The 12,494-nt window shown below is 42.9% G+C and overlaps 1 protein-coding gene across 1 annotated transcript in view; it reads left to right on the forward strand.

Annotated features, from left to right (window-relative positions):
* Window positions 1-12,494, forward strand: part of LOC306966731 (neurobeachin-like) — a 684,825-nt gene that overhangs the window by 337,284 nt on the left and 335,047 nt on the right. The window contains exon 33 of the mRNA XM_079561544.1: window positions 5,908-5,969. Within this exon, the coding sequence (XP_079417670.1) occupies window positions 5,908-5,969 (62 nt within the window). The remainder of the gene's footprint in view (window positions 1-5,907; window positions 5,970-12,494) is intronic.

Below are 12,494 nucleotides of genomic sequence, written 5' to 3' on the forward strand. Positions count from 1 at the left end.
ATTGCCTGAGGTCGCGCCCCGCCGTGCCCCCTGCGCCCCCTGCGCCTCACCCTTCTTCCTCCGACCCCCCCGCGACGCTCTGGTCACTGCTGCAATTATGTGGAGCGCACCCTGGCCCCGCACTCGAGCCGCAGACGAGCACTGCAAAACGGGAACGGAAAAGAGACAGGGGAATAGGAGAAATAAATCCATTTAGAGATTTGAAACTTTTGCTGAAGATTACTGACATAAATATGAGGAAAAAATGTGTTGCAAGTTTTCTGTCATTTGATGTTTTCATTTAACCTCTTACCACCCGCCTACACCAAATGCATTCTGTCCTCTTTGGCTATTATATAGGCCTGTGTAACGCCTCATTTGAAAGCTAAGACCCACAAAACTGATCTTTTTCCTCGCGTTGTTGCTGTGTTGTGTCACCTTTTTTATATTTTTTTTCTTTTCTTTTTTGTCACATTTTTGTTGATTTTTTTTGAATTTTTGTCACATTTTTGTTGAATTTTTGTCACATTTTTGTTGAATTTTTGTCACATTTTTGTTGAATTTTTGTTGAATTTTTGTTGAATTTTTGTTGAATTTTTGTTGAATTTTTGTTGAATTTTTGTTGAATTTTTGTTGAATTTTTGTTGAATTTTTGTTGAATTTTTGTTGAATTTTTGTTGAATTTTTGTCACATTTTTGTTAATTTTTTTTTGAATTTTTGTCACATTTTTGTCACATTTTTGTCACATTTTTGTCACATTTTTGTCACATTTTTGTTGAATTTTTGTCACATTTTTGTCACATTTTTGTTGAATTTTTGTTGAATTTTTGTCACATTTTTGTTGAATTTTTGTCACATTTTTGTCACATTTTTGTCGAACTTTTGTCACATTTTTGTTGAATTTTTGTCACATTTTTGTTGAATTTTTGTCACATTTTTGTTGAATTTTTGTCACATTTTTGTCACATTTTTGTCGAACTTTTGTCACATTTTTGTTGCGTTTACATCCTTGTTTTCTTCTCATTTTTTGTGGCTGTTTTGGTGCTTTTTTCCCAAGAAGCTTTTTGATTAGGGTAAAGCCAAACTGGAGAAAATGTGATCCGTTCAGGTGGGAGTTAAGAGGGTAAAGAACAACTCATTTATGCATATGCGAGTGCGGAGTGAGTGAAGAACAAATCTCCAACACTGTGTGAAGCACTTTGGGTGATTTATGTGGAAAGAGCTAAACAAATAAACTTCTATTCTATATAAATTGGTCAAAATTTGTAATATTTTCAGTAATAACATCTAAATAATGGATTGAGCCAAGTTTGAGGTGATGATTTTATTTTGTTGACGTGTTCGCTTGACATGTTGGGAACTCATTTTAGGGAGTTTTTGTGATTTACACATGAAATCACAATTAAAAAGATCATATTTAGTCTTTAAAAAGGAGTAAATCTGACCCACTTGTGCCTGTTTAGACCCAGGAGGCCAAAAGCTCTGCCCGTGTGTTTCTGAAGAGCTCTGTTCACTAACTTTACATTATTGAGTCTTTTTTGTAGTGTGTCCTCTTAAGTGAACACTGGTGCTCTTGTCACGGCGCCTCCTGCCCCCCCCCCGCCCCGTGCCCCCCCCCCCGCCCCGTGTCCACCCCCCCCACCCTGCGCCCCCGACTGGCACTCGCAGACACTTGGCCCCACAAGGCCACATTCACCCGTGCCATAACCCCGCTCTGTTTACGGGGCAGGGGTGGCAGATGCCTGGTTAAAGCCCGGTGAGCGGGGCTGGTGCGGCGCACGAGGCGGGTCGGGGGGGGTCGGGAGGGCGTCTGACTCTCATGTCACTCCGGTCTGACCCGTTACCCCGGTCAGTGTCTGCTGTAACACGGGGTCAGCCGCGGGGCCGCTCCGTACAATACGGGGTCAGCGATAGCACACGGTTCACAATATGGTCCCAGGGTGGCCCACACTGCTCACACTGCTCACACTGCTCACACTGCTCACACACTGCTCACACTGAACGGGGACTGAGGCATTTTGTTTACAGTTTACTGATAATGACTACTGTGCAGCTCGGTGTGAGGGTCAGGTTCAGTAGATACAGTTCTGAGCAGGTGAGACGGGGCAGACGAGAGGAGACCTGCCCCCAAACAGCGACAGTATGTGGGGTTGGTATGACTCTTCCATATTGATATGGTTTAAAAAGTTAAAGGAACTAGATGCAAGTTGTCATTTTTATACTCACTACTGCCACTTCAGGTCGTATGTGTAACTGCAGCTTCTATGTTAAGCTTGTGCATGACGGCACTTCAGATCCGAAGTAACAACTTTTTGAGTGACAGGTCTGAACTCATTCTACACATTAGGACAGGGGTCCTCAGACTTTTTTCTCTGGGGGCCACATTATTGTTCCTGACTGTGATGGGGGGCCGGACCGGGTCGGCTATAACAGTCGTCCCCACGATTATATCCACAAGATCAACACTTGATTGATATTTTTGCAAACCATTACAGTGAAACAAATATGTCCCTGAATCAAGTCTTCACACTTTGTTTTAATTTCCATTTATTTATATTTTCAAATAAAACATCATTATGTAATGTGACCAAAGTAATAACTTCTTACACTTGTATTGCGCTTTACAAGCCTGTGTCACAAGTTTCTCAAAGTACTGTGGTCATTATTCATTCTCTTCAAACTCTGTGGAGGTCAGCGTCATTTACCACGTGGCTATAATGTGTTATTCTGATCTCTTATGTAAGTGCCCTCTGCTGGACACCTGTGGAATTATTTTTTATTTATTCAAATTGCCCCCTAGTGGCTGGAATGAGTAAACTGTTTTTTTTTGTTAAAATATCCTAACTCCGCACAGGAATGGGCTAGAGACTTACTTTTTTTTTTGACATACTCAGGGATTTGTGCTCCACAAGTCGGGGGCCGGATTAAATCATCCGGCCCGCGGGCCGTAGTTTGAGGACCCCTGCATTAGGACATGGCTGGAACTTGTAGTGGGAGGAACGGTACGGCACGGTAGCGCAGCGGTTAGCGCCTCCGCTTCACAGCTAGAAGGTCCCGGGTTCGATTCCCACCAGGACGGGGCCTTTCTGTGTGGAGTTTGCATGTTCTCCCCGTGTCTGCGTAGGTTTCCTCCGGGTACTCCGGTTTCCCCTACCACTAAAAACATGTGCAATAGGTGAATCCTCCAGCCAGGTGATTCTGACCATCAGCCTGGCTCCACATCATGGAGACGGGTCCCCGGGCGCGGCACTGCCGTCGACCACTGCTCCTTACGGGTCGCCCCAGCGGCATCGAAGGATGGGTTAAATGCAGAGGACAAATTTCCCTACGGGGACAATAAAGTATACAAACAAACAAAACAAACAAACAAACAAAATACTTAGTTATAATTTTTTTAAACTCTGTATGACTAAGTTATACTTTATTAATCTCTGTAGAGAAATTTGTTCTCTGCATTGGACCCATCCTCAATGTTGCTGTGCGACCTGTAGGAGCAGTGAGCTGCCAGGGTTGCTTGGGGACCCATCTCCATGATGTGGAGCCAGGCTGGTGGTCAGAATCACCTGGCAGGAGGATTAACCTATTGCACATGTTTTTACCACAAACCTACCCAGACATGGTGTATTTGGTTGATACATGTTAAAGAACAAGACACACCGGATTGTAGCCTTGAGCTAATTTCCATCCGTCGTCCCCTCACTCTCAAACACACTCTCATTCATCCAGGCCTATTGTGCATGTTTTTAGTGGTAGGGGAAACCGGAGTACCAGAGGAAACCTACGCAAACACGGGGAGAACATGCAAACTCCACACAGAAGCTCTAGCTGTGAAGCACGAGCTCTAACCACTGTGCTGCCGTGCCGGGTTAACCTTGACCAAAGTCAAGCTCTAAACGCCGTGACTTTGGTCATTTTTTTGGTATTAATTTACTGACTTAATGCTTTTTAAATCCTGTTGTTAACTGACCGCCTCAGTGCAGATACTAATCACACAAATCAGCCCTTATGTCCTGTCCTCTGAATGGGCCTGTTGGACGGCGTGGTACAATAAGCCGCGGTGACAGTTTTCAGAGCCACATTGAGGGTGTTTTATCATCTGCAGATGTGATACAGATCCTGTGGTTGTGTTCACTCCAGGCCTTTTGTTTGATGTACCAACTTTGGGCTTTAGCCGAGGTGAACCCTGGACAGTTCCCTCTGACATTAAGCTCGTAGCACATGTGGCACTAAAATACCATCCCTTAGAGCACGGGGAGGCAAGTTTGCTCAGTGAAGGGCCGGTTTTCTTCATCGTCAAAAGACCAAGGGCCGGACCCTCCAACTGAAGTAAAGCATCACTTTCTACATATGCCAGTGTTGGGCAAATGTCCATCGCAAATTAGATACATTTCTTAAAATCACTTGAATAAAGGTTTTTTTTTTGAGTCGGTTTGAAATAATCTAAGATCAGATTAAAAAAAAAAACACCAATGCCAATTGAACAAATAGAAATCCCACTGGAAATCAAACAAATTAACTTTTGCCGTAAAAAATATTTATTTTTCACTTGAAATTATACAGAATAATCTGAATTAAGAAAAAACTTGTGCTTGTTCCATTGGCAAGAATAGGTTTTATCTGCTCTAAGGCCTGACCAAATCCACTCAATCTTTAGATTTAAAGGAACAGGCCACCGTTTTTACATACTGAGATATGTTCTTACCTTAGCTTTGACGAGTTCTTTAGGACCTGTCTGATCTTCACCCGTGCCTTCAGTCACGTAAACACAGCGCAGACGGCGTTAGCATTTAGCCTCTCCCTCTCTCCAGGAGTAGTTCGAAATCCGCGCAGTAATCTTCACTTTACTGTGCGGATGCCAAATTACTCCTGGTATTATTACGCCTTACAATATAGTTCCCCATTTTATCCGCTTAGAAAATCCACATTGTTTAATTTTGTGTAATTATACTTTGTAGTGGAACACTTCACGTAACCATATTTAAATAGGGAAAACGTGGAAGAGCTTGGTAGCTTCTATCTTGACCTGTTTTGGAGCTATAGAGGAGAGAGGGAGAGGCTAAATGCTAACGCCGTCTGCGCTGTGTTTACGTGACTGAAGGCACGGGTGAAGATCAGACAGGTCCTAAAGAACTCGTCAAAGCTAAGGTAAGAACATATCTCAGTATGTAAAAACGGTGGCCTGTTCCTTTAATCTCTTAATTCAAGTAGATTTAAGTTTTTTCTTAGTATTCTTAGAGTATTCTTTTAGGATTATAGTCTAAAAGGGAGTGCTCTGCTAAGACATTTTAAGGAATTGACAGTATTTTTAACATTTCGAGAGTCTTTTAACCGGCATTTGATCTCTGATTTGGGTCATAGTATTTCTCGAAATCATCCCGAGGGCCAGAGTTTGATGATGCCCTGCCTTAGAGCTTCATTTTTGTCTTTCGCAGACACACAGTTTTTGTTTATGAATGAACCTAGTAGACGATGCCTCTTGTTCCGTCGCCTGAAACATCTTTTCTCCCGATCACCTCCTGCCCGTGTGAGTGACAGCCCATCACACGTGCCCCTCCCTCCCTCTAACACCTGCACCTTTAAAGCTTCTCCGAGGAGCAGATCCAGCCGGAGGCGCCGCGCTGTAGCACCCATTGTTTCTGCAAATGAGCTCTTCACACGTGCGCTGTCGCCTCGGTGCCGCCTCGGTGCGAGCTGTCTGCCTGCGCCGCCGCCAAAGCCTCGTTATCACTCCTGTCGGCTTCTCCGCACATGCAAATGATGTTTGCGGGCGCCGAGCAAATTGGAAACACAAGTTAGAGGCTGGAAAGTTTCACGAAATGGTTGTGAGAAAAGTGGCTCGTGTGATGTTGAAATCGTCAGCCTTCTTGAACCGAAGTGCACCGGTTGTTGTAGTTGTGTTGACGTGTGACGTTTGTCTCGTTGTGCAGGGCTGGTGTGTCTGAAGTCCAGCACGTCGGTGGTGGAGCTGGTCATGCTGCTCTGCTCTCAGGTGGGTGCGTCTTTTTTTAAATCCTCTTCCAAATGCAAAATGCTGAATGTCCAGTGATCCCAGTAATGCGTGACTCTAAGGGTGTATTCAGACCTGCACTGTTTGGTCCACTTTAAACGGATCAGGGTTCGCTTTGAACGCTGGTCCGGATTTTTTATTCAGGTGTGAAAACAACAAACGAATCCTGTTGCGGATCAAAGAACCGGACCAAGACCCACTTTTTCAGGTGGTCTCGGTCCGGCTTCCAAACGGACTCTGGTCCAGTTTGCTCCAGTGTTAATTTTGACAACATGTTTTAATTTAGTTTTAGTTTTAGTCTTTTGACGAAAATGTAATTCGATTTTAGTCTAGTTTTAGTCAAAAAAATATCTTCAATTTTAGTCTAGTTTTAGTCGACTAAAATTGCAAGTAAATTTAGTCGACTAAATTTAAGACAAATTTAGTCGACTTTGCATTTATAATATTCATTATAATCATATTTAATCTTGTTCCTCTGCTTCATGGAGCTGCTCCACATGAATAAAGCTCAGAGCTGATCCTTTGGCAGAGAATTTACATGATCTGAGGCTCTTTCAGACGGTCAATAGAAGTTTGGATGATTTTAGTCGCTCCCTTTCATTTTTATTTAGTCTTATTTTAGTCGACGAAAATATCTGGACATTTTAGTCATAGTTTTAGTCTCATGAAAAACTTTTAATTTAGTTTTAGTCCAATTTTAGTCGTCAAAAATAACACTTTGACTAAAATTAAGACTAAATATTTTAGTCGACGAAATTAACACTGCAACGCATGACTACTTTTACTTCTTCCAAACCAGTAATCAGATTATTCAGTTACTGTTTTTGTCATTTTCCTCAGAAAAAGTTCAAATTGCTTTGTTTTTGCGTCTCGGGGGGTGACGTATCACGACAAGTCACATTTTCAGCACAAGAACAGCTCTTTTTCTCCTTTGTCATTGCTCATTGTGAAGCTGAGCTGGATCGGGCTGTCGTCTGACTCCTATAACATAGTAAAGATGGCCTTTTGACTGATCTGCGGTCGTACAATCATAACGTGCTTTACAAATGCCTTTACAAATGTTTCTCCTGCTGTTTGGACCTGTCCCCCCCCCCTCACCGCTGCTCTTGTTGACTGATGCCTCGCGCGCTGACCCTGCCTCGGCGGAGGTCAGACCCCGATGTAGCAGTTAGAGCGGCAGATATTTAACATACCTCCTGTCAGCCCATCAGTCCTGGACACACGGCCCATAAGGAAGACATTACAGTGGAGCCTGTCTGTTCGGGACGGCCCATTCGGGAGCTCAGCGGCCGTTACTCACGCCGTCTCCGAAATTAAGCATAAACGGAGCGGCCGACTGTGAGTTACTGTTCCTTTGAAGGGTTTAGTGAAATGTTTTAGTTGTTTTTACACGATTTATGGCGCGGTAAAGTTGTTAGGGATGAGGCAGCAGGGAAGGTGCCGGACAAAGATGGCCGCCGCTCTGTTAGAGGCTTTTGGGGATGAAACCAAGGTCCAGATATCCATGAGAAACTAAGAGGGTGAACTGGAGAGAGTTTTGAACTTTTACACACATGACGGGCAGTAGTGAGGCTACAACTGTGGTGAATTTGAACTATGTGTTATGAATCATGTCTTCAGGAGAGACGTTTTAATTCTCATGTCATCATTAAGCATTAACCCCTTAACTCCCACCTGAGCTGAGCACTTTTTCTCCAACTTTACCCCAATCTAAAAGCTTCTCGAAAAAAGGTGTGAGAACAGCAACAAAACTGAGATGAAAATAAGGATGAAAATGTGAAAAAAGTGAGAAAAAACAGACGAAAAAGTGACAAAAAATGGACAAAAAAGTGAGAAAAATTTGACGAAAAATTGAGGAAAAAATGGACAAAAAAGTGATAATACTTTGACAAAAAAGTGACAAAAAGTGACAAAAAAATGGAAAAAAAAAATCGAAACATTTGACGAAAAAGTGACAAAAAAGTCACGAAAATTTGACAAAAATGAGATGACTGCCCAACAAAAAAGTGATGAAAAAAAATCTGATAATGTGAGGAAAAAGATCAATTTAGTTTTGTAGATCTTAGCTTTCAAATGAGGCGTTACACTGGCCTACAGGATTTGGGTAAAGCTGAACTGGAGAAAATGCTCTTGGTTCAGGCGGGAGTTAAGAGGTTAAAAGTCTTGTGTTAACTGTTATGAAGCCGACACTAGCCATTCAGCACCCTCCCTCTCTCTTGGTACAGCTGTGTTTTTTGACTTTTCTTCTAACTGCATTTGTAGTTTCTGTGCTCCACATCGTGTCGTGTTTTTGTGAGATTTGGTGGATTTTTTTTTACTGAAGAAAGCAGCTTTAGTAAACTAACAGCTAGCTTATGAGCTAAAAGACATTTCAGCAGTGGCGTGCACAGACATTTTGAGGGGCAGGTGCTCAACCAAGACAAAAAGGGCACCCCTGCAAAAAAAAGAGTGATTTTTCTGTAACTAGTGATACTAACAGACCATTGATTATCACAGCAACATAAAATGTCCAATTATGTGGACCTAATAATAAACTATAGAGGACGATGTAGGACTATCACAAGGCTCTGCACTAAAGATTAGCACAAATACAAATGAAATAGGCCAAATGCAAAGGTACTATAGCCTACACTTAAAACATCTGGTTTGTCAATATCATTCCTTTGTCCATGTCAAAAATATCTTAAATAACAATAATCCTCCCACAGACAACAGTGTCCAGAACCCTCATCCTTCTCTCTCCTCCTCACCCTTCTCTCTCCTCTGTCTACTCAGCTCACTCTGCTCTGGCCCTGGTCTACGCTCAGCCCTGACTTATACTGAGTAATACAGCTCATTTTAAGATAATTTTATAGCGCGACAAGAGAGAACCACTAAAGTGACTGACTTGTTACCGCTGACTTCATCCGGACGGTGTTGACAGGCGGCGCTGACTTCCTCGCACTGACGGCCCTCATGTTTCCTTTCCCCTTAATAATCCAGTCATGTCGCGCTGGCTCGTTCATAAAGTTATCAAATTTACTTTGTTTACTTTACTCCAGCGTCTTACAGAGATGGGCTGTACCATCTTACGGGGAAACACGGGGACGGCACAGCTGCCCTTCTGTGATAAGGAGCGCCAGCGCCGCCGCTGCTCGAGAGGCTGAGGAGAAATGAAGCGTGATTTGTTGCGCATTAAAACTGTATTTTCAGCACATGTTGGCTTAGAACAATAATGAAATATGAATGAAATAACACTTAATATTGGGGAGAAGAAAAAACTGGTCTGGAGAAGGGCACTTAAAGGGCACAGGGCAAGGGGGCTCTATCAGACTTACAAATGTCTTCTTCTGAGACACTGAAGAGGCACAAAGAGCCCAGACACCTGCATCACAGTGGAGGCGTCACAAGACGAGCTGCAGGAAACAAAAAAGGGACAAAGGAGGAGGTATCCGAGCAAGACTCACAGCTAAACCGCACATGCCTTCTATTGTTCTGGCTAATGGACGTTCACTGGTCAAGGTCAAATTTATTTCTATAGCAAATTCACATAAACTGCAGCAAAGTGCTTCACAAAAGATGCAAAATAAAACTCCAGGAATACAAAAATAGGCAGAGTAAATCATCAAGAGCAATGAAAGAGAAAATGCAATGGATCAATGACTTGTTTTAAGGGAGGACTTAAAACTGCTTAGAGTCGGGGCCAAACGGATCCACACCTCAGGACCAGCTGTCTCCTCTGGTTTTCATACGTTTTGGGCAAATCCCAGAAAATGGTGGAAGACTGTTGTGGAGCGGAGGGAGCTCAAGGAGGAAGAGGAAGGAGGAGGTAGAGCTGAAAAAAAAAAAATGTTTGAAGAGACATTTGTACATTTGAGCGAAAGCCTCATCACAGTGGAAGTCCTTTAGCGACGGCCTTAACTCCCACAGAGTCGGAGCTTCCACACGTCACGCGAATGTTTCCCAGACACGTAGCTCACCTTCGCCCTCACGTGTTTAGCAAACTGTCACCGTATGAATAAATTAGCACTCATGATGTTCCTATATGTATTAGAACCATGATTATATGGCATTTGCAGACAGTCAGGGCCGATCTTCCCCCTCGATAAGTGACTGTGAAGGTCAGGCTCCTGCTTCTGTAACAGCAATGAAGGATTATTCTGTCTTTTTATACTTTGGGACAACTTAGCGTTCACATTTAATGACTGTAAATAACTTTTGCATGGAAACAGGTTGAAGATAGTTCAGCCGTAAAGCTCCATTATCTGCCGTCATCAACCAGCGACATAGAGAAGAACTGAAACTTCAGCACATACCAATACTTAACGTTATACTCTGCATGTAAATGTTGCTGCTGGAGTCCTCGCCTCTGATTGGTGGACTGGCTTTGTTCTGATGCCTGGTTCGGTAAATACAGCTTCCCGAGTAGAAAATTGCACATGAACGCCGCCTCATCTGTTTTTTTTTCCACTGGGGGACTGGGAGATGATTCTGCTCGAGTTCCAGAGATGAGATAGTTATTTATTTATTTGAGCAGCAAAAGGAGTGGGCCGAAGCAAGAGTCAAGGATCACAAGAACATAGTGGAACAACAAAGGAACAAAACAATATAAACCACACACACCGGCAGCATCCGACCATTTACAAGAAGGCATTTACATCATGGCTTTACACTGTTTGCAGTCCCTAAAATGGAGCAATACTGATTACGAAGCAACTGTGATAAAGCTACTCACTTACAAACTGTTTATAAAATACTTTAACTTACAACACACTGTTTTAAAAATGTTCACACATCAACAGGAAGAAGCACAATTACAACAACGGTCTCGTTTCATGTACGGAGTCTAGTACAAAGCAGGTAACAGAAGGCGATCATGGACACGTTTCTTTCAAACTTCAATCACTCAAACTTTATTTATAAAGCGCTTTTCATACCGAAAGGTGTCACAAAGTGCTTTACAGATTACAACATTTAAAACAATGCGCTTGGCACAACCTCCCATATATAGATTTTATATACTGGGGTTAAATAAATAGATTAGTCAGTTAAAAGCTAAGCTAAAAAGGTGGGTCTTGAGCTGCTCTTAAAAACATGAACGTTCTCTGCAGCCCTGAGCTCCTCCTCAGCCCTGAGCTCCTCCTCAGGTGGTTCCAGAGGCGAGGGCCGTAACATTGAGTCTTTTTGTTGACTTTAGGAATAACTAGGAGACCCCTGCTGGAGGAGCGAAGGGGCCGTGAAGGTTCGTAAGGTAAAAGCAGTTCTGAAAGATAAGAAGGACCAAGACCATTAAAAACCATTAAAAGAACTTCAAAATCGATCCTGAAACACACGGGGAGCCAATGCAACGATTCTCAAACCGGTGTAATGTGGTTCCGCCTCCTGGTCGTCAGGATTTTTCAGATTATCTTTCAGGTAACAATCTTTGAGATTGTTAACGTGCCATACATTGTTAGTGTTAGTTGTCTCTAGTTTTATGTTAAAAAGACACTTTCACATACAGAATATACTCCATGATCTTGCCACTTCCAAGTTGTCATTACCATCATTTTTTAAGAGATAACCTTTGACCCTTCAAAACCCCGTCCAAAACTGTGCCCCCCACAAATTTATCAAAACATTTCCAATTTCCAAGTATTTATATGAAACAAATGAACTGAAATTGCCGTGTTTAATGCACCTGTAGTCCTTAGTCTTATTTGATGATTTCAGACCATTTATTTTGCTCCAATAATATCATTTATGCAGAGCCGGTGCTGGCCCTTCTGGGGCCCTAAGCAAAAATCCTCACAGGGACCCTACAGTGCGCCTCCCATGGATATTTGACCGCGCAGGAGCCGCACATGAGGGGAGCAGGAGTCGAACCGAGCACCGGGAGGCACCTTGCATAGTTTGCGTATAAGAAAAGCCGGCTCTGCATTTATGACCTGACCCTCTGACCAGGCAGAGCTCTGGGCCCCCCCTGCGGCCCCCAGGTTGGGAACCACTGTTTTAACTGATCGTTCTGAAGCCGACTTTTTCCACTTGTCTTTGAAACTTATGTTTTTCATGATCGAAGCAGCAGTAGGTCAGTGGTTTGTCGTCGACTTTCTCACATGAATGTATTTGTTTTTTTTAACGTTTCACTTTACTACGACACAAAAGCACTTGAACACAACACGCTCGTAATTTCCACTTCACAACTGGAAACAATCATCTTTACAGCAGCTCGCCTCCGACTGTCGTGTTTGCTGAGCTCGTTAAAAACAACTTTTGTGATTCGATTAGTTTCTGGTTTTAGTTTTTACTCTGAATAGAACCTTCTTTTATCATTTTTTATCATAGTCTTTTGAATAAATTGTCACTTTTCTTCTACTCTTCTCGGGTTTTGTATGACTCCCCTTCACCCTAGAGAAGCAGGTCGTAATAGTGAAGGCAATTTGAGGAGGAAAGCACGTCCGTTTTGAGCTCTGGAGGAGAACACGGACTGAGCTCAAACGTAATAGAAAGAAAACACAGCTGCAGGTCTGTTTTTCATGAACAACATGA

This window comes from Gobius niger (genome assembly GCF_951799975.1).
Source record: "Gobius niger genome assembly, chromosome: 1".
NCBI classification, from domain to species: domain Eukaryota; kingdom Metazoa; phylum Chordata; class Actinopteri; order Gobiiformes; family Gobiidae; genus Gobius; species Gobius niger.